At 38.8% G+C, this 22,385-nt stretch overlaps 1 protein-coding gene across 3 annotated transcripts in view; it reads right to left on the bottom strand.

Annotated features, from left to right (window-relative positions):
* LOC131941112 (uncharacterized) overlaps window positions 1-22,385 on the bottom strand; it is a 42,249-nt gene that overhangs the window by 8,287 nt on the left and 11,577 nt on the right. The window contains exons 1-4 of one of the 3 annotated variants that reach the window (XM_059300321.1): window positions 14,910-15,030; window positions 1,675-1,799; window positions 1,099-1,282; window positions 453-612 (exon numbers count right to left, since the gene is read on the bottom strand). In XM_059300321.1, the coding sequence (XP_059156304.1) occupies window positions 453-612; window positions 1,099-1,282; window positions 1,675-1,799; window positions 14,910-14,959 (519 nt within the window). In that variant the 5' untranslated portion in view covers window positions 14,960-15,030. Of the gene's footprint in view, window positions 1-452; window positions 613-1,098; window positions 1,283-1,674; window positions 1,800-10,931; window positions 11,207-14,909; window positions 15,031-22,385 lie in introns of those variants that run through there. The other 2 variants (XM_059300228.1, XM_059300152.1) reach the window with 2 other exon arrangements.

Below are 22,385 nucleotides of genomic sequence, written 5' to 3'. Positions count from 1 at the left end.
TTTAATAAAGACCGATTTGGTACACATTTACTTCTATTAAAGAAACTAGAACATTGGTTATATCATACAAGTCCGAAAATAAAAATAACCTATAATATTAGTTACTACAAGCTAAAAATATTTTTTTACAAGCTGTTTAAGCAAAACAAACTTTATGACAATAGTTCACCTTTTCCCCGTCTTGCCAAAGACACATGGGGCAGATGAAGTAGAGTCCATCTGTTTATTTTCTATAATTAGAGACGCTCTACTGACATGAACCCGGATTCGAACTCGGGACTTTCAGGTTAGTAGTCTAGCTACCACAAGCAATAAATAAACTTACAACAATAGTTATCTCAAGTAGGAAAAAAACCTATGACCATATTAACCTGAAGCAAGAAATAAGCCTATGACTAAAGTAACGTGGAGCAAAAAAAAAAAAAAAAAAAAAAGCCTATGTCAATAATTACCTCAAGTAGCAGTGCCGACAAGATGGCCAGACTGCCCAGGTGGAAGATGTGGGTCATCGTGTAGAGCATGCCGTGGTCCACCTCATGGCCAGGCACCTTCGGCTCTATGGCCCTCTTGGATCTGTGGCCACTTGCTGACACAGGAATTGTAAACATCGAGCTGCAACAAGGATTAACTCCCTTGTTTAATAAGCACAACACCACTTCCCGTTATGAGACACATTTTACCTCCCCTTATTTAATAATGGTACCTCACTGTTCATTTACAAGATTTATTCCCACCTCTCACGCCCCCTATTTAACTATTAACAACTTATTTATAAAGGACCATATGCTTAGCTTAAAACACTGAATATATCCATTTATTTAACTTTCAACGACTGTCCGTATTTAACATGGATTTCAATGTCATCCCTTTTATTTAGCATGTTATATGCCTGATGAATATGATCATCATTTTTATTGCTGTTTAAAGTTGATTTTTTTCCCTCTATACAAGAGAAAAGCTTCGACAAATCCTCGTGAATGACATCCTACAAACCCTTAGCTCACTAGAGCAACATCATTAACTTAAGCTCTATACAGCTGTTACTATACTTAGGCATCGGGCAATTGTTTTATTCGGCTATAGAGATTTTGACTGTACCTGACAGACGTGCAGTTGTGCGGCGACAGTTTATCGGACTGGAAGTGCACGTCGTTGCCTAGCAACACGTCGTTGATGGCGTCGAGGTTCCACTTGGGGTGTAAGGAGTTGTTCAGACACGGCAGGAACTCCATCAGTACTGCGGTCATTTTGTCGTCCAGGTCTTCATAGTAGGTTAATTTTTCTGGTGGATACAGGCGTGTAACGTTAGGTAACGTTACAAAAGTAACATTTAACACGGCAACGGTAGCGACTTTTTACGTCACTTAAATGATAAGTTATAGCAAATGGCACAGTCATATGAATTTTTATGTCCTTCCATGCACCATAAACAACTTTTAGATGACTTCATATGACCTCAGTCGAATACAAATTAGTGACGTCATCTCTGTTTTGGCTGTTTTTTTAGGTCATACTAGGTCAATTTTGAATTACAAATTCAACAGTTTAATGTCAATAGTAGTAACAATATGTGACGTGACACAGTTTACGGTTTAATGTCACACTATCAAGACTGACGTCACACAGTTTACGGTTTAACGTCACACTATCAAGACTGACGTCACACAGACTCACCTTTCATGATGAGGATATCGCAGATGAGCTGACCGATAACGCAGACGGCGTCGAGTGCAGCCAAGGTGCAGACGACAATCATCACCACGTGGGTGTGGAGCAGGGTAGACAACCTCCTCTGGCATCTGAGAACAAGGGACGGAATTCTGGATGAGCATTGTGAACAGAAATCTTGCAAGGGAGCAAACACGATCGAGAGGTTTTCGGTCAGACTCTTCAAGAGTTTGTGTAGGAATTTATAGAGTCGAATCGTATAGTTTTGTTTGTCCGACATGGCTTCAAATAATATAGACACTAGATATTTTACTGAAGTTCTATTTTTTAAGATATATAATGTTAAAATAGATCTGTATACAAAATAGGTTTTACGTCGCACTTTATAGTAAAATAAATCACACAAATTGCGAAAATGAATGTTGTTTTTATACGATCTACAAGTCACGTGATATTTTCGCGGTAAACTCTACGCATCTTGTGAGGAACACGACTGCTTTCCGTTGGAGTAATTCTCCCACAATTCTTACTCATCGTCTTCCGATTGGCTCGTCCAAACCACGTGCCCCGCCACAACTATCTCACGCGGCCTGTCTAGACTCGACGCTGACCCACATAGGTGACCAGACGACACCACGGCATTATGGGCCGGTGAGTTTCCCGGGAGCCCTGGGTTAGTCATCCATAAATTAACAGCCTTACATGCGGGCCCTGTCAAACAGGACTGTAGACGGCCGCTCATTTAAATAAATAGTTTCACACTAAGCTAATGAGAAGATTCGTCACCTCACTTGTGAATTGTTTTTAAATCAATCCCTGAATTGTAGCAGTTAAACTTTGTTTGAAAATATGCAGAGGAACAACGCATTATATGACCAACTGTTTTTACACATACACACACACACACTATATATATATATATATATATATATATATATATATATATATATATATATATATATATATATATATATATATATATATATATATATATATATATATATTATTTTTTATTTTTTTTTTAATCGGGGAATTTCCACACGCACGTTTAAAACTAGAACAACTATAAGTATAAAACTTGTTGGTTCAAAGCATAGATGCAGTAGAGTTTTAGTTTGGTTTCATTGGCTGCAGTCCGATTTTGTTCTAGTCTTTGATTATATTGAATCACTTATCAATTAGTTCTGTATGGGCTTTTTTTTAAAAAACCCACTTTATGAAAAACTAAATCTACTAATTGAACATCATTCTTAATTTTAGTAATCGATAATTAAACAGTCATGATTTCTTTGTGCAGAAATATTATCATGATTTTGTGCCATTTATTATCAGGGCTTATTCTGGCTATAATCGAAGTCTGGTTCTTCATTTTGTCTTTAAATTCAATTCGAAATGAAAATTGGAGAGCTCATGTTATAAATATAAAATTTTGGTCTTTATATACTATCATTGATTTAGAATCTGGGCTAGTTCTAAATTTTGTGTGAGTGGTTATGTTTTTGATGTGTCCTCTCGTATATTCCTCTTGTTTGAAATGTGTGTCTGTGATGCCACATTTTGCTGACCATGTTTCTGTAGGTCACGCTGACCTCATAAATAAGGTCAAGACAGAAACGTCTGGAGATTCCTGGTCTCGATTTTAGCCAAGTTCAGTCTGGTGCTCTTAATTAGCGCACACAGAGCGTTGAACTTAATTAAGCATTGGGAAAGGCTTTCACACAAAACTTAGATCTAGTCTACATATTTCTCAACTAGTTTAAAAATTACATAAATATGTTGATACTATAAATGAAATTAAGGTTCATGAAACTGTATGTTGTTTTTTTTAAAATCAAACTTTACCCGTAGTTAACGAAATAAAATATTATTTATACTGAGCTAAGTTCATTGTAGTCTACCCGAGTCTACTGTATGGATCAAGGCTAGGTGTGTGTGTGTGTGTGTGTTTGTGTGTGTGTGTGTGTGTGTGTGTGTGTGTGTGTGTGTGTGTGTGTGTGTGTGTGTGTGTGTGTGTAGCGTAGACGAGAATACCACGCCTGTGTCCTTGTTTGTTGTCTATTTTTCAAATCTTCTCGTGCATTTCTAATTAGTGATTAATTTCGAATTTAGTACAGCATAAATTTGTAAGTGCTTACTCAAATTTAGCGTTCGTTATTACATTGTGACAAATAGATAAAATTATGACGTAGTAGTCACCCATCCCAACCAAATATAATGTCATATAACACCACCCTTTGTACTTAATAACACTTGACATGCACCCTTTATATTATACCACATTACTAGAAATTACTTCTTAATGTATAGGCTTAAATTCTATTTTTACTTTATTCATTGAAATTTCTTATTTGGTAGGCTACTTTGTCAGCTAGTATTTTTGTTACTTTAAAAACTGGGATCAATAAAAACGAAATATCGTAAACAAATCATTTTGATAAAATTGCGTTTTAGGTTATTACAGATAAATGCTAGCCCTTGTTTTAGAGTAAAAAAAAAAAAGAAAACCACATTTGAAGCCCGCTATAATTTCTTCATCCAACAAACAGATACAAGAGAATTTGTTAAAATTATGTTAAAATTATGAAGCATTAGAACAAAGATAATCCGATTTATTTTATGTAAAATTGTTCTATTCTAACACCGTGCCTCCTGTAAGACAATTAAAATGATCATCCAGTAATTATTTTTATAGTGTTAGATACCTAAGGAGACAATACAAATGGAAGAGTGGGGGGTCAAAGGAAGAGAGAAAAAAAACACAGAGAAACCCCGACACATCCCCGTCGGAGCCTCGTTACGTTACTCGAGTCACGTGACCGTGAGGTCAGACGGTGTCACCAAGGTCACACGTACAAAAGGTCAGCGGAGAGCAGACTGACTTTTGTTCCAGTTCCCCAAACCAGTTCTTGTGAGCAGGCAGACGACATACGAGGTGAGAAAAAAAAACGTAAACCGAACAGATTAAAAAAAAAATCCTCTTTAAGTTATTTTTATTTAAAGAAATGTGTCAGAAATTCCTTAAAAGTGTGTCATTACATTTTTTTACGTTGATTTAAACAAAATTACTTTAGTTTATAAATAAACAATTTTCTTTGTTTTGTTTTGAGTAAAGGATTTCTCGGGATATATTTGTTCAAAGTAATATGCTTGTTAGCAGCACACTTCTTCTCTCAAACCCAAACATCAGACCCCCAACGTCAGACCCCCCAACATCAGACCCCAACGTCAGACCCCCAACATCAGACCCCCAACATCAGACTCCCAACATCAGACCCCCAACATCAGACCCCCAACATCAGACCCCCACGTCAGACCCCCAACGTCAGACCCCCAACATCAGACCCCCAACGTCAGACCCCCAACATCAGACCCCCACGTCAGACCCCCAACGTCAGACCCCCAACATCAGACCCCCAACATCAGACCCCCACGTCAGACCCCCAACGTCAGACCCCCAACATCAGACCCCCAACATCAGACCCCCAACATCAGACCCCAACGTCAGACCCCCAACATCAGACCCCCAACATCAGACCCCATCATCAGACCCCCAACATCAGACCCCCAACGTCATACCCCAACGTCATACCCCAACATCAAACCCCAACATCAAACCCCCAACGTCAGACCCCATCATCAGACCCCATCATCAGACCCCATCATCAGACCCCCAACATCAGACCCCATCATCAGACCCCCAACATCAGACCCCCAACATCAGACCCCCAACATCAGACCCCCATCATCAGACCCCCAACATCAGACCCCCAACATCAGACCCCCAACGTCAGACCCCCAACATCAAACCCCAACGTCATACCCCAACGTCAGACCCCCAACATCAGACCCCCAACATCAGACCCCAACATCAAACCCCCAACGTCAGACCCCCGTCCTACCCCCAACGTTAGACCCCAACATCAGACCCCCGTCAGACCCCCAACAAAAAAACCCCAACATCAGACCCCCAACAACAGACCATTGTCAGATCCCGTCATATCCCAACAGACCCCCAAACATTAGACCCCAACATCAAACCCCAACGTCAGACCCCCAACATCAGACACCCAACAACAGACCCCAAACGTCAGACCAAAAATAGACCCCAAACGTCAGACCAAAAATAGACCCCAAATTAAGACCCCAAACATTAAACCCCAAATTCAGACCCCAAACATTGGACCCCGACCTCAGACCCATTAGACCCCCAAATTCAGACCCCAAATCCTAGACACCAACGTCAGACCCCAAACCTCAAACCCAACATTAGACCCTAAATAAAAAAAAAACAAAAAAAAAACAACATTAGACTTCAATCTCAGATCGTAAAATTAGACCCTAGCCTAGCTTCCGAATCTGATCCAAAGATCCTTTAAAAAAAAATTAAAAATCTTCCCCAATGTAGACACGTCGTTTAAAGTTTAGGTTTTACGACGTAAATAAATTAAACTAGAATACCCGTCATCCGTTGGATAACTGTGGGTTTCGGGGGTCATCCATCAAAAAACATCACGTCTGTCACTCAGAGGCATAGCGACCCTTCCCGGCGCCCGGGGACAAAGTTTTCGATTTGAACCCCCCCCCCTCAAACTTTTGATGTGCACCCCCCCCCCCCTCTCAAACTTTCGATTTGAACCCCCCTCAACCTATCAATTTATTTTTCCAAACCATTTTGGCGCCCCAACATATGTCCCCCCCCCCTTCCCCCCTCCACCTCCCCCCCCCCCTTCCCCCCCCCCCCGCCTCCCCTCCCCACCCCCCGCCTCCCCTCCCCACCCCCCGCCTCCCCTCCCCACCCCCCGCCTCCCCTCCCCTACCGCCCCCCCCCCCCTCCTCGGTACGCTACTGCAGTGTCACTTATCGTCACAAAAAACAGACCCCACATTCAAATATATGTTTTTTTATCTTTTAAAAACACCGAAAACACCGATTTCGGACTATCCCTTCATAAACTGACGTCACAGGTGACCTACTCAACTCTACTTCACCTGCCCAGTGTCCTGCCAAGTCTCAGACAACATGTTTTTATCGTTTAAAAAACAATTCCAGCCGAGCATGTATCTGACCACACTATCCTTTCATATGCTTAGGACAAAGAAACAGATGAACTCTACTTCACCTGCCCTGTATCTTGCCAAGTTCAGATAGGCAACGTTATCATTCACATCTAAAAAAAAAAATTGAAAAAAAAAATTTCATTGACATATTGGTCTAGAACCCGTGCCTCCTGCATGAGAGCTGACTACGCTACCATTTTAGCTATTTACTCGTGACGTCACAAGTGAATTTTTATACTATACTATGTGTCTCCTTATGCAACTTGATTTACGCGTATAGATTCTAGATCTAGATCTAAAAATAAGTCTAGTAGTACTAACTTTCAAATTAAATTTTATCTTAAATAAGCCAAACAAAGATTTATATAAAATAATTAAGGCCTGAAATAGATTCTAGATGTAGAATTTACATTGAATCTAGTGACCTACATCTAGGCTAGATCTAGATCTAGATCTAGGCTAGATTCATAAATTTCCTTCGATAGCTGATCTTTAGATCTAGAGAAATTTATCGTAAAACTAAATGAAAAAGACAGTTGAAAATTGATATAAGTGTTGGAACGTAATAAATACAGCAAACGGACGTATTGTTAAAGTTATGACCGACAGAAAATTAGATTTAGAACGCGTTAAACTTTTGAATGGGAACACAATTTTCTTCAATAGACGCCGCCATTTTATTGTACTAAAGAGTAAACAAAAACCTGTGACGTCACGGTCCCGCCGAGTCTAGTGGCTTTTCAAATATTTTAAAAAAAAATGGGTTATTCTGCATAGGAATAAATCAATAAATTAATTAACGTCTTTAAATAAATTTGTGATCAACAGTCTGTCTGCATTAAAAAATTATTCTCTACCTGCATACCATTTTACAGCTTTCCAGATAGAGTCGAACATATCACAATTTTCGATCAGGCAAACAAATAAATATTCAAACATGTAAACAAAGTTGACTTTTAGTAGTATATAGATAAATGTCTCAAAACGAAAAAAAAAAACCTTGCGCTATTTCTGAAACAAACAAACTGGCAGATTAAGTAAAATTATTTTTAAAAAAAGCAATAACGTCAATATGCATTGAGCGAGCTGATTGGGGGTGGGGGTGATTTTTTTATCGCACCGGCTGGCCTACAAGAGACGCTTGGTACCTGAACAAAAGAGCGGGGCAGATGAGCAGTAAATGGATGTAAGGGTGGGGTGATAGTAAACCTAATAAAGAGGTGTATGTCTATCAATATGCGACCGTTGTATTGGTTTAGTTATTATTTCAGCATAAAAGATCACTAGTAATCAAGACAAAAAAAAATCGTTTGATTTTTTATTATTATTAAAAAGTAAAAGCTGAAGAATTCATTAAGTACCTTTTCGATTAATTTATTTTTTAGAAGCTTGTTAAATTAAAAATTATGCACGACTTCAAATAGTTGTGATTTAATATTGTTTTTCCCCTAAAACTCATCCCACCCCCTCTACTCCTTCCATGAGTGTAGTGCGCGCCCAAGTTTACAACCACCGTGTTCACCAACAAAAGCAGGCTTGAAAATATTGACCAAGTTACGACAAAAACCTGCTCACAGCATGTCAACAAACAACATCAACAAACCAACAGTAAACACACCCAGCATGCCTTCGACCTACTTAACTTGACAACATCCATTCATCTTTTCTATTTGTTTTCAATACATGTTCAACAAGCAGAGAAAAACTTAGCTCTAAATGCGCTTTTAGACATGTTGGTTCTAATTTTAGACACGTTAGACTAGTAAAACAAAAGAACTGCTAAACTACCTAACAGAGTAGTGACAAGTGTACTTTACAATCGACAAGTTTCTAGCGTGTACTTGTACTGAACTGTTGAAGACACAAGATCTGTATTTGTGTTGGGGCTTTTGTTGAAAACATGTCCAATATTTATTGCTTCGAGAAAAAGGTCAGATTGTGTTTTGTATAATCAAGTCAAAAGATTTATTGATGCAATTTTTAATTCTTTGAGAAATATTACGCAGACACTTTTTGTTGGGTGTTCCGGTGAGATACTAAGATGAGTGCGTTTTTGGTCATTAGAAAACCCTACACATTACCATATCCTTTGACGTCTCTAACAATTATTAAGATTTAAACAAATCGATTGTTTTTTTAACCTTTTGATTAACGCTTGTCTGAACTTAACACTAAACCGAACGTAACGCTAAACCCAAAAATGTTGATATATTGTAATCGACACTGCTGATTGCCCACACTATTTGTAGAATAACATGAACAATCCAGTGTGGTGGTAAAACACAAACTAAAACAATGGGAAAAAATAAGAGCAAAACATCACATACATCTCTTACATCACAAATTTAAAAAACATTAGAAACATACAAAAACATCCATCAAATTTTGAACATCACAAAAATGTTACAAACACTTAAAAAAAAACATCACAAAATATTACAAACATCACAAAAAACCGTAAAACTTCACAAAAAACATCACAAACCCCATAAAACATAAAAATAACCACACAACATGACACAAACATCACTAACAGCCTGTTTAAACTATATAAAACTGTTCTGGCCACACCAGCCAAACGTTTCTCACCGATCAACAAACACACAAGCAACTAGTGACTAACATTAGGCCTGTTTTCTTTAGTAACACAAACAAGGCCTAACAGCGGAAGTGTTAGTTAAGCCACATAAAGCCATTTATCAACACAGATACACAACTATGTTCTAACTTATGGGCTCTGTAGTAGCTACTGTCATGTCGAGATGTAAAATAACAAGAATGTTTGCGTAAATACTATAATGATAAAATGAAGCGTATTTTAACAACGCTATATCAAGAGACAGATACTGAACAATAGCTGGGTGTAAAGTGTTTTCACGTCAAACTTTATGTTCAGAGCTAGGCGGTTAGGGGTCGAAGCTGAGTTGTGAGTTCGGATCCGCCAATCAAAATTGTCTTCTTAATACTTTTTGTTCTGTACTTTTGTCTCAATACACTGGACGGTGTGGTGGGGTGGTAGAGCGCACGACTGCAAACCGAAAAGTCTCGGGTTCGTATCCAGGGCTAGTGTTCTACCATAGACATGCTCATGACACGAAATAGTGATTTTACTTCACGTTATTGTGATATATAATGCATTGTAAAAACATTTTGTTGCGGTCCTTTAACAGTTGCCACAGAAGAAGCAGCCGAAATGTTTGCTCGACTTGGATGAATCGCCCAAAACCGACTACGACCGAGAGGTGTGGTTGCGTCCCTAAACTCCATAAGGGGTCCATGAATTGATGATTATGTTATGTGTAAGAATGTACTATTTTACTAATCAAAGAAGAATAGTAGGCCTACTTGTTGAAAATAAAACACTTTTGGCCCAAAACCATAAGGTATAAAAACTCATTGAAACTAAATATAGGACACCAAACTAAAATATTCGTGAACAAGAACTGATCGATGATATTACGTCGCCAAAGAATTTAAAAAATATATATTTATACCAGAGCAAAGAACATAACTTATATTAATAACGTGTAATAACAGTAGCTTCAAGTAGTTTGTTCCTAATGTATTTGTCAAAAACAAAAAAAAAACTTCTTTAAATACGTTTTTCTATTCACAAAGTCCGGTTCCATTATAAAGAATCAATCACTTTAACATACCAAAACAAGTTTATAATACGTAGAGGTTTGCTCTGTTAATATATTTATTTGAACGAATAGGTTGTTTCTATATTTCATTTTCTATCCAAATATTTAAGCGGATGCCAAAATGAACAGTTCAAACTTATCTCTGTGTTTTTGTCAACTGATCGTGCATTATGTGGTTGTAGCAATTGATGGTCCAGATATAGCAATATAAATAAAAGGTACATTTTTCAATTAAATGTACAGATGGATTATAGCTTAACGAAGTGGTTAGATGGAAAAAGTTGTTATCTAGTGTATAGATGTGTGAAATACATGGATACATGTATGGAATACATGGATATAATTTAATGAAGTGCAGGGATGGATATACTATTTAATGAAGTATATTTAAGGATAATATATTGATTTAATAAAACATATACATGATATATGTATTAAAATAGTGTATGTACAAAGCGGCAAAATGAGGTTGGTGTACACGTGCATGCGCGTTGACCAAGTGCATGTATGACCTGTAGGAATGCATCAATAACTGGCAGGTGTAACTAAAATACAAACTAACCTGCTGTCGCATGAACTCTTCGTTTTTGTGTTGTTGTGGCTGACTTCAGTCATATTGCTGCAGCTCTCAGTTACCTCCTTATGATCGATGTTGTTTTTAGAATTCGCCATCTTGAATTTGACTTTACTCGCTGGTTTTTACTTTGTTTCACAAACACGCGAAAAACTTATCTTTTCTTCTCTCTAGAACTTATGTATACATAAATAAAATATATCCTATTTCTTGTATGAGCTTAGCAAAAGCGGAAGAAAAAATGTTGCTAAGGTTTGACTAGTCTATTAAATTCTACCTAGTCTAGAATCTGTTCTATAAAGGATTTATCGACACAGTCAAATTTACGGAGAACAAACTGGCACATACTGTCTATTGACTGTATCAGGCCGGGTAGTTGTTGTTGCGGCAGTTTGAAAGTCCTATATAAATGTTTCATAGCGAGTGAGAGACGGCTTTTATAATGAGCCAAAATAGAGACAGGAACTCAAAGATCTCTGACGTAATTAGGGGGTGGGGGATACTACGGAGAGGGTGGAGGAAGAATTGGAGGTAGAACACAGAGTGACAGATATTAAGCAATAAAAAACATCTTTTTGTGGAGTTTCCTTTTACCTTTGCTTCTGTATATCCTGTTTCGGATAGCCCTAACCCCTCCCCCTCCTCATTAAATTTAATAAACCTCTATAATTAGTGTTACTTTTCCAGGATATTCTCCCTCCATTTATTGACCATATCCAACCCCCCTCTCCCATCCCTTCTGACCCCTATCTTTTTCTCAAAGCTCAAAACACAATCCAGTTTGACACGTGACCTGTCATCTGAATGACAGCAGACCTGGCATTTGTTTTCTTGGACAGACCAGAGATAAATCTTCGCCTTTGGATCGCGAGACTTCGGGAATCCCCTGTGCTAAAAATACATTTCTAGCATTTTTAAACCAATGAAATAATTCGTTACATCGAGAAGACAGCTGACAGTGGCTGCTTCCCGGAGTGAACCATCAAGATTTATGAGGAATGCAGATTTCTGTTCACTTTCGTCCTTTCCTTTAACTTTTGTATTAATCACAACACATCCGCGCTTACCTTGCTCGCAGCATGCTTACACGGCTGTAATTTTAGCAGAATAGGGAAAATCATTTCCTAGTTTTGCTATTAATAGAGCCTGAGTCTGAGTTTTATGCTAAATCTTCAGGAACAGCAGTTCAAAAAAAGACCAAATTTGGCTTTTTGAAGTTAGTCATCAGATAATGAAGTTGATGTTTTATGTGGTCAGTTTGAGAGTGTATTAAATGGTTAACACTGCACTTAGATAGACACAGGTCAAGAAAAACGTGAGCGGCCAAAAGAAAGATTAAGAAAAATGGTTAAAGAATTGAGAAAAGAGTCCTAACATTCCAACATAGAGATATTATAGACAGAGATATTGACATTTTTTGTGTAAATGGATATGTAAAAAATGATGATGGTAATTAAAGTTTTAAATAGTGAATGGTTTGGATATTTACTTATTTATGTTAGTAGTTAATTTCCAATTAAAAAAAACATATTATCTAAGACTTCTTTGTTTATGAAAAATTGTTTCGAAGATAAATCATCTTCATATTTAACAGTTTCTTTCATGTGTCTCTCTTGGGGGGGGGGGGGAGGGTGAAACAGCCCGATAGAACTTCTACTGCCCCATTCCCCAAACAAATTAGAATTTAAATAGAAAATATATACTTTTATCAGTGTCCGCCCCCCCCCCTGAAAATTTTGTCTGCCCTCAAAAAAAATTTCAAGTACGCCCCCCCCCCCCCTCCACACACACGCAAAAAAAAGACAAAAAGTGTAAAAGACACTGATTTTTAAAGTAAAACACATATTCTGAGCATTAAAAGATACAGCAATACTAAACTTTTAAGTGTCTTAATCAGACACATTTCTATATCTTGAACACATCAATATTTGCTAAGGTTTAGGCAAACATTATGATTTCATACGAGGAAAATATTTTGCTAGTTCTGCACCATCAGTTTCGGTAAATAAGATATTGATTCACTGGGTCGTCTGACTAATCAGCTGAGGTTCAAGGTCGCGTTCATCCGGCGAGTTCAGTCCCTTTGTGGCGGATATTCTAAAAATAGCCACATTGACAAGATATGAGACTCTACATACATAACCGGATATGCACCAACAAGCACAGTGAATGTCTATAAACAGACGCGCGGTTAATAGAAGTACTTTAAAAGTGGCGAGCTAAAATACTGTAAGCAAATCATGTTAACTGATAATTGGAGCTTAGTTATTAATCACTGTTTTTTTTTTAAATATTAATTAATAACAGTGTAGGCTAACAGGATGATTAAAAATAAAATAGCACATCAACTGATCATCAACTGATGGTTGAAGGGGAAGGGTATTTTTTATGTGTAAAGAATTGTGGATTATAAAAACATTTAAGATATAAGATATATTTAAGATATAAAAAAATTCATCAGGATTTGCAGGTTTTTTTGCTGTTTTTTTTTGTAGCAATGACGTCAGTCGGAGGAATGACGTCAGCAACATCCTGCAGCATACATCAGATCTTGGACAACGCCTGACGTGTGTTTGTCCGTCCGTCTCAACGTGTGTCCGTCTCTCTGCAAGACAGACATAATGTGTCTGTGTCTGCTGTCAGCAAAGCAGTTTTTTTTTGTTGCTGTCCGTCATCCAACAAAAGCAACTAGTATGTGTCCGACATCCAACAAAAGCAACTAGTATATGTCCGACTTCCATGAAAAGGAAATTGTATGTGTCCGTCATTCAGTAAAGTCAAAATATTGTATGTGTCTGTCATGCAACAAAAGCGATATTTGTCTGCCATGCCCCAGGGCAGTGGCTATTTGGTCAAGATACGAAACGGCGCGAGCCAGATGGCTGGCCAAAAGTAGAAAATATTTTAGTATCAGACTAGAGAATATCTTCTGATGAAATAAACATGTTCTTCGTGTTAAAAAAAAGGGATCGCAACTATTAAAAATAAAAATAAATTCTCAAATAACTGAAAAGAGCAGGCATTTCTTGACGAACCTGCCTATAATAATTATAGCAAACAGGAGAAAAAAACTGCAAGAAATGAGAGTGTGCCCAAAAGTATTTTTTTACAGGTATAAAATAGCAGGCCTCACATGCTGAACACTGAATGGAGGGTTGATCCACCTTCTCCCTTCCCCCACTCATATTAACCTCTCAGTTTTAGAGATATTAAAATTTAAACCCTCCGTCGTCTAATTCTTTTCGGAAGTTAAGATTTCGTTTACTATACATCCGGTTAAACGCTTAAAATCTTTCAGGCGTTAGGTTCTACCAACTCGACCTTCTAACACAGAACCAGATAAATAAAACGTCTCACTCTTTAAAATCTTTCAGGCGTTAGGTTCTACCAACTCGACCTTCTAACACAGAACCAGGTAAATAAAACGTCTCACTCTTTAAAATCTTTCATGCGTTAGGCTCTACCAACACGACCATCGTACACAGAACCAGATAAATAAAACGTCTCACTCTTTAAAATCTTTCATGCGTTAGGCTCTACCAACACGACCATCGTACACAGAACCAGATAAATAAAACGTCTCACTCTTTAAAATCTTTCATGCGTTAGGCTCTACCAACACGACCATCGTACACAGAACCAGATAAATAAAACGTCTCACTCTTTAAAATCTTTCATGCGTTAGGCTCTACCAACACGACCATCGTACACAGAACCAGATAAATAAAACGTCTCACTCTTTAAAATCTTTCAGGCGTTAGGCTCTACCAACTCGACCTTCTAACACAGAACCAGATAAATAAAACGTCTCACTCTTTAAAATCTTTCATGCGTTAGGCTCTACCAACACGACCATCGTACACAGAACCAGGTAAATAAAACGTCTCACTCTTTAAAATCTTTCAGGCGTTAGGTTCTACCAACTCGACCTTCTAACACAGAACCAGGAAAAATAAAAACTCTTACCTTAAAATCAATGAACCGATAGAACAACCCTTGCATGTCTGTAGAAACATTTTCTTCGCTTCTGTTTTGTAACGGTGTAGCAGGAAACTTGAGCAGGACAATGTCACACACAGATCCACCCTCTCACACAGGTTGCATGTCTCTAGTGTAACCCGGCTTATTTATTTATGCTGCATGCTCGTGTATCAGCCACCCGCTTTTGTGTTGACGATAAACTTCCGCCGTGACTCAGAATGCGAGGCGAGGATTGTTTTCCCAACCCGGACCCGAACCCGTATCTCCTGAAAATTTCCGCTGTATCGGACACCCAGACGTCATATTTTACTATCCGGTGCAATCATCGGAAATCAACTATCAGTTGTTTTTGTTTATTATTTTAAACAGTGATGTTAGTCCATATTGCTATACCTGAGGCGGATGTTTAACTTACTGTTTTTAACGTGTTAGTGTTACCCATTTATTAAGGCTTGGTCCCCGGGGTGACCCTACCCAGCACCGCCCTTCGCTACGCCTCTGACTTTAACGTTATACCGAATATACCTCGAGTTTGCCTTACTACTTGTGTAGTTGAAGAGGTTTACGTCTAAGCCATGTTTATTTTTTTCAACTAAAAACAGAGACCCCACTTAGTCGATGTTTAGGAAGTCTATTCAATGGAAGAAAATGGCGATAATTGTGTGTTGTAACGTGGGTATATCTAAATATATACACTATATTCTACAATGAAGTTTTAAGATAGTCTAGCCTTAAAAAAAATGTAAAGGTTCCTCTTTAGACCTAGCAATCCATTGAGGATCATATATTTCTTGTCCTTAGCTTATGAAAGGTGGGTGTGTTCAGCACTACGCTCAGCCCCTTCTAGTTTCCCAAACGTAAGTCAGTTACCCACCAGGGACGCCATTATGGCGACATTGTTATTAAATAAAAAAAAATAATTTAAAGGAAGACAAACATAAATAACGGTAATCAACTATGGGATGTCGGAGCTTGGTCTTGGGTTAGGAATCAATTATAGCAGGTTATTTGCTTGCAGTAGAAGCGTTTGGAGTTGGTTGTCAGTTGGTTGTCAGTTGGTTGTCAGTTGGTTATCAATTGCACTTTCGAACCTAACGGTCGATATGGCAGATGAGGTAGAGCTCACCTGTTTCTGTGACCTCGGCATATGATAGAGTAGTGTAGTTAGCCTTTACTTTCCCTAACATGAGTCATGTCCCCACCATAACCGGGTGGTCGTCCTACCGACTCAGGCTCGGGTTTCGAACTCGAGATTTTCGAGTCAGCAGTCGTGTGTTCTACCGTCCACCACCTTACCATGCCGTCCCATAACATTATTAAGGGTGGTAATTAAATTAAACATTGCAGTACAGATAACGCAAATGATACCAACACCGAAAAGCCAAACAAAATATTCTCCACTATACCCAACAACAAGTTGTTATATCCACACAAAAGATTTAAAACACAGACGCCCTTGTTGTGTTCCTTGCTTTAGATTATCAGGTTATTGAACCTTTCCCATATCTATTTTATCAATGCAGAATATGATATATCCCCTGCACAACTCCCCACCACCACCCTCCTGTACAACACAGCAGCACACCCACATATTCAACTATCACTACCACTTCCTGCTGTACTTCACCCTTCACCACCCCCTCCTGTACAACTTCACCCCTCGCCACCCCCTCCTGTACAACTTCACCCCTCGTCACCCCCTCTTGTACAACATAATCCTTACAACCTAACACTTGCCCCCCCCCCCCCCTGTACAACTTAACCCCTCCCCACCCCTTCATCCTCCACCCATAAAACCCTACTGAATGAAATTTGATTCAGTACAAAAGGGACAAATGCTATATTAAGAAACGCTCTTGCAGTAAAAAACCCAGCGTAAACAAACCACTGTACAACTGCGTACACCACACATCCACAAGGCAACCGTTGTAATAAAGTGACCTTGCACAATCTGTAAACACATTTTTGCATCAACGGCACCCCAGCAACCAGTTAAGCGCTAACCTGTATCCGATTAAACATGTAGGTTAAGGTTACGTCTTCACCTACTACGCCCGTGTTTACGTCGGCTGGTGACGTGTCGGGAAACGCTAAAGGCTTAAGATTTTAATTGATTCCATGCCGAAATTGTTGATTGGGGAGCGAAAACTGTCGGGATAGTTTTATTGATTAGCCGTACCCAATAATTTCTTATAGACAGCGGGTGGAGAGCGGTACTGCACCTATCACTCTGTTGTGGGTTTAATATGTTGGTTATGGTTAGCGTGGAGTAATGCGTTCAAACAATAGTAACGGTGGGGGTCGCCGTGGTCGAGTCGGTAAAGCTCATGGCTACTAAACCGAAAAGTCTCGAGTTCGAACCCTCAGACAGATGAGGCTCGTTATCTGGGGACAGACACTCTTCTAGGAGAGACAACTAAAAAATCAAACAACTGCTGTCTTGTAGTTTGTTCTTGGTTGGACAAAGGCTATGGAAGCAAATCCAAAAACAAAAGCAGGCAGAAATCAATGAGTCAATGCCTCAATGGCGCACAACCAATTGACACGTATACTTAATTGGGTTGGAGGGGATCCCTTCAAACACTAAAATTAAGAACGCAGAAGAAGAAGATTGTAACGGTTTTGTTTTAGCAGTGGATACAGTTCAGGTGAGAGTTAGATTTAGGGTTCGGGTTTTGCTGGATAAAAAAAAAGTTAAATAATTGTGTTGCTTTTCGTTTAAAATTATCAGACATATGACCCTGACTTGGTATTCTAAATTACTCGGGTCAAAAGTTTATATCGATTATATATCGCCTTTCTTACTCTGAAACGAACCTTACCTGCATTGAGTATCGGAGTCAACTGACTCTAGACTCAGCATCTTCTGACGCTTGATCCGTCTGGCGCAGCTGGAGTTGGTGGCGCGTGCTGCTAGCTGGGTCATGGAAGCTGTACGGCTGCGGCTTGAAATTTTCAATGGCTGCAGCTAGGCGGTAGCTATACAGTGGCTGATGCTGATGGTCTACGGCTTATAGCCTGACGTTGATGCCTTACAGCTTCCGCTATAGTCTAATGTTGATGCTCTACGGCTGAAGGTATAGTCTAATGTTGATGCTCTACGGCTTCAGCTATAGTCTAATGTTGATGCTCTACGGCTGAAGGTTTAGTCTAATGTTGATGCTCTACGGCTTCCGCTATAGTCTAATGTTGATGCTCTACGGCTGAAGGTATAGTCTAATGTTGATGCTCTACGGCTGAAGGTTTAGTCTAATGTTGATGCTCTACGGCTTCAGCTATAGTCTAATGTTGATGCTCTATGGCTTCAGCTATAGTCTAATGTTGATGCTCTATGGCTGAAGGTATAGTCTAATGTTGATGCTCTACGGCTGAAGGTTTAGTCTAATGTTGATGCTCTACGGCTTCAGCTATAGTCTAATGTTGATGCTCTACGGCTTCAGCTATAGTCTAATGTTGATGCTCTATGGCTGAAGGTATAGTCTAATGTTGATGCTCTACGGCTTCAGCTATAGTCTAATGTTGATGCTCTATGGCTGAAGGTATAGTCTAATGTTGATGCTCTACGACTGAAGGTATAGCCGGATGCTGAATCTTTACGTCTATACCTATAATTTAATGTTGATGCCTTGCGCATCTAAGAATCCAAGCTGAGACTTTTTTGGAATCACAACGTCTTTACGGACCATCCATGGATGCTGGTGGATGATGGATTATTCTAGAACACCGGCAACCTTAGTTTTCTATTACAGCTCCGTCTTCTCTGTTCCAGCTTTGTTAGTCCAAGAACTTCCGACTGAGTTAATGCATAGATCTTAGTATTGACCTCACATCCACATCCTTCACAGACGCAAGACTTTGCTACAAGCTTTTATTATGGTGTCATATTTCTTCATTATTCACTATGCTGTTCGAACTCATCCTTAATTTCAAAATTGATATTTCTAAGGTCTGTAAATTGTACACAAAATCCCAAATCTTAAATCAAACTTACCAATTGTTCCGTTGTTTAAAATACCACGTAAAACCACACACAAAAAAACACTCGACTCACGTAGTTATGTATACACATATCCCATCACGTACAGTCCATCATAAACTTCGACCTGAAAATCTTTTTTTTTGTCTGAAAAACGCTCGACTGTCACATCCGTATGATGGATGACGGACGACGGATGACGGACGATGGAAATGGTGTTTAAATCCCGAAGACAGCCGAATGAAACATAGTGAAAAAATAATGATCTATATGCCATTTAATTTTTACCACTGTATGGAATTTTTACTAGTATAACAATTTATAGTTTTCCATTTACGCTTAATACTTCTAAAATGTTGACATACGTGATGGTTTTTACATTGCATTAAAAGAAGAGAACAGCTATTATTTTGTTATTTTTTGCCAATCGTAATAAATCGTTCATAAATGATAATACCTGTTTTATATTTATATATCTTTTAATAAATACTAAACCAATATTAACGACTAGACATTTAACCCATTGAGGGAATAATACAACGGGCACTACCTCATATTTTTTTTTCTAAACCGAAACCAAAACCAATATCTTGACCTCGACCTAAATCAACATCTAAACATAAACCTCGGAAACAGAAATATTTTCATCACTTATTCCATTGATAATGCAGTGAATCACACACAAACATAAAATATTCTTATTTAATTAAACCTAATCTATTCGTAAAATATCTTTAACAAAAATTAACACTTTTAATACATTTCTCTTTATCCTGTTTTAATAAATCCCACACGACATTTTATTAAATTCTATAAAGTACTACGGAAATACTCGGGTACATTATTTTCCGTTTTTTTACTTCCTATTTTTTCTTAGATAAATGCAACATATAAAACCGATATATCTCCCATTTCAACTTTTTAAAATGCAAATCTAACCTTTTATAATCTGAAGAGAAATTTGAGCAAGGGAAACAACTTCATGCGCTGAGAATATCGCTTGTAACCAGAGACATTGGGTGTATTTGTAAAGGATTTATTCATGAATCATGTTCGAGTTATTTTTTTTTCTTCCTAAAATCGACTTAAGCACCAAGTCAAAGTCGTGATATTTACAAGTTTTGGGGCTGAAGACTTTGCCCATGAAACGACTTGGATTGCGTTTAGTTTAAGTCACGACTGTGGTGGTATTTGTGTAGAAAGAGTGGAAGCAAGCGTTGTAACTGAAATAGCAATATTAACAGAAAGTGATAATTCAACGCCAAGGGTAGACAAAGGTATTTGTTTACCCGTGGGTAAGGTGTGGAGATATAGGTTTACCATGGGGTTAAGTAGAGGTTACATACAAGAGTTACAGCATGTTTATGTGTGAGGGGTGTTGCCGTTAATGATAATATAACACTTTAAAAAAGTCGCAGATTAAAGAAGTGGGGGTGGGGGTGGGGTGATCTAGCTGGGTGGCAACTAATGGTTCTCGAACTGTAAGGACCTGAAATTTTATTTTATTTTCTAAATATAGAAAGTCTATGACACATTATGGATACGCTTCAGACAAGGCCTTTACGAAAATTTAATTGTCTGTTTTTTGACGCCCAAGTTAGGATTAAGATCCGATTAGGCCTTTTAGGCTATTTGAAATTATTTCGAATTTTATATATTTATGTCTACCCATTGACCATTATACATTATGTTCGATGACGTCAGGTTATGATTGAGCCATTCAGTAGCCGGCCCTAAAGATTTTCTGAACGATCTGATTGGCTGATGATTTATTGAGTAACAGGAGTGTCGGTGCTCGTAGGGGGACACGATAACATTGTGGAACTCTTTGCATTCCAATGTTCCACCCTAGCATACAGCTATAGCATACGGTAAGCTGTTAGTATCATGTTATCTGTCTTCTAAGGCTGCAATTTAGCATTTAGCTATAGCCTATGGTAATCTATTGGTCTTCTGAACTCTGCCTTCTAATGCTCCACCCTAGCATACAGCTAATAGCATAAGGTAAGCTATTGGTCTCCTGTTATCTTTTTAGCCTGAGGAGCAAATTCTATTACAGGACAAGTTGTGTAATATCGACTACAGGACAAGTTACACAACATGTACACAAAGAGAAGTCGCAGAACAAGTATAGAGAACATATTGTAGAGCCAGTACAAAGGAACACACAGTGCAACAGTAACAGATTACATAACACAGTGGCTAACAATTCCTGTCTTACAGCTTACAACGGCCCCGACTACCTACTTTACAACTAAATTAATGACAAAAAACAACCAAATCCACACGATCAAATATCGTTTATCACGAACGGTTTAAAGGGAGCGTGGAGAAAAGTAGAGCCAGGGGGGTCTCATGTTACAGTGTGATACTTGTTGTTCCGGCAGGGTGTAACTGTTTAACGGTTTGGGGCGGGGCCGTTTCAGGGTTTGGGTAAGGCTGTTTAACGGTTTGGGGCGTGACTGTTTCAGGGTTTGGGATGTGACTGTTTCAGGGTTTGGGGTAAGGCTGTTTCAGGATTTGGGGCGTGGTTGTTTATCGGTTTGGGGTGTGACTGTTTCAGGGTTTGAACGTGGTTGTTTGTGGGTTTGGGGCGTGGCTATTTCAGGGTTTGGGGTAAGGCTGTTTCAGGGTTTGGGTTGTGACTGTTTTAGGGTTTGGGGCGTGGTTGTTTATAGGCTTGGGGCGTGGCTGTTTCAGGTTTTGGGGAGAGGCTGTTTCAGGGTTTTGGGTGTGACTGTTCCAGGGTTTGGCGCGTGGCTGTTTCAAGGTTTGGGACGTGGCTGTTTCAGGGTTTTGGGTGTGGCTGTTTCAAGGTTTGGGACGTGGCTGTTTCAGGGTTTTGGGTGTGGCTGTTTCAAGGTTTGGGACGTGGCTGTTTCAGGGTTTTGGGTGTGGCTGTTTCAAGGTTTGGGACGTGGCTGTTTCAGGGTTTGGGGCGTAGTTATTTCAGGGTTTGGGGCGTAGCTGTTTCAGGGTTTGGGGCGTGGTTGTTTCAGGCTTTGGGGCTTGTGTGCAGGGTAAAAATAAATGCTTTTTATTTGCATGTTTCCATATCGTTTTAATTTAAATATTTAAATATACGTTTTGGATTCATTTCTACTTGTTATTGTCGGTTATAACATATTTTTATACGATTATTTGTAACACATTGTGAAATACAAAGTTTGTTGATAACTCCTCCCCCCAACGGTATTGCGAATACCTGCTGTTAAAAATAACTCCAGTGTTGAGACAGATGGCGCTGAAGCTCCCCTGCGACATAAGCAGTCATTAACCAGACGACATGGGCGGCAACTCTTGACCCCACGATTGACCAACCAGGATACGAGTTCTGACAAAATGAGTTAACGCCCCGCGTATCCAACCTACATACGTTTTTTTTTTATCACCTGGAGTTTCGGAGGGATTATCTTACAGGCGGATTAAGCAAACTACAAACTATTTTTTTTAACTGGATAAAAACTAGAACAATGCAAGTTGTC

Source organism: Physella acuta, unplaced genomic scaffold, assembly GCF_028476545.2.
Source record: "Physella acuta isolate Inbredline_101_S28 unplaced genomic scaffold, ASM2847654v3 ptg000006l, whole genome shotgun sequence".
In the NCBI taxonomy this organism is placed as follows: domain Eukaryota; kingdom Metazoa; phylum Mollusca; class Gastropoda; family Physidae; genus Physella; species Physella acuta.
The sequence above is the reverse complement of the archived record's forward strand: the minus strand, read 5'-3'. Positions and strand labels throughout refer to the sequence as shown.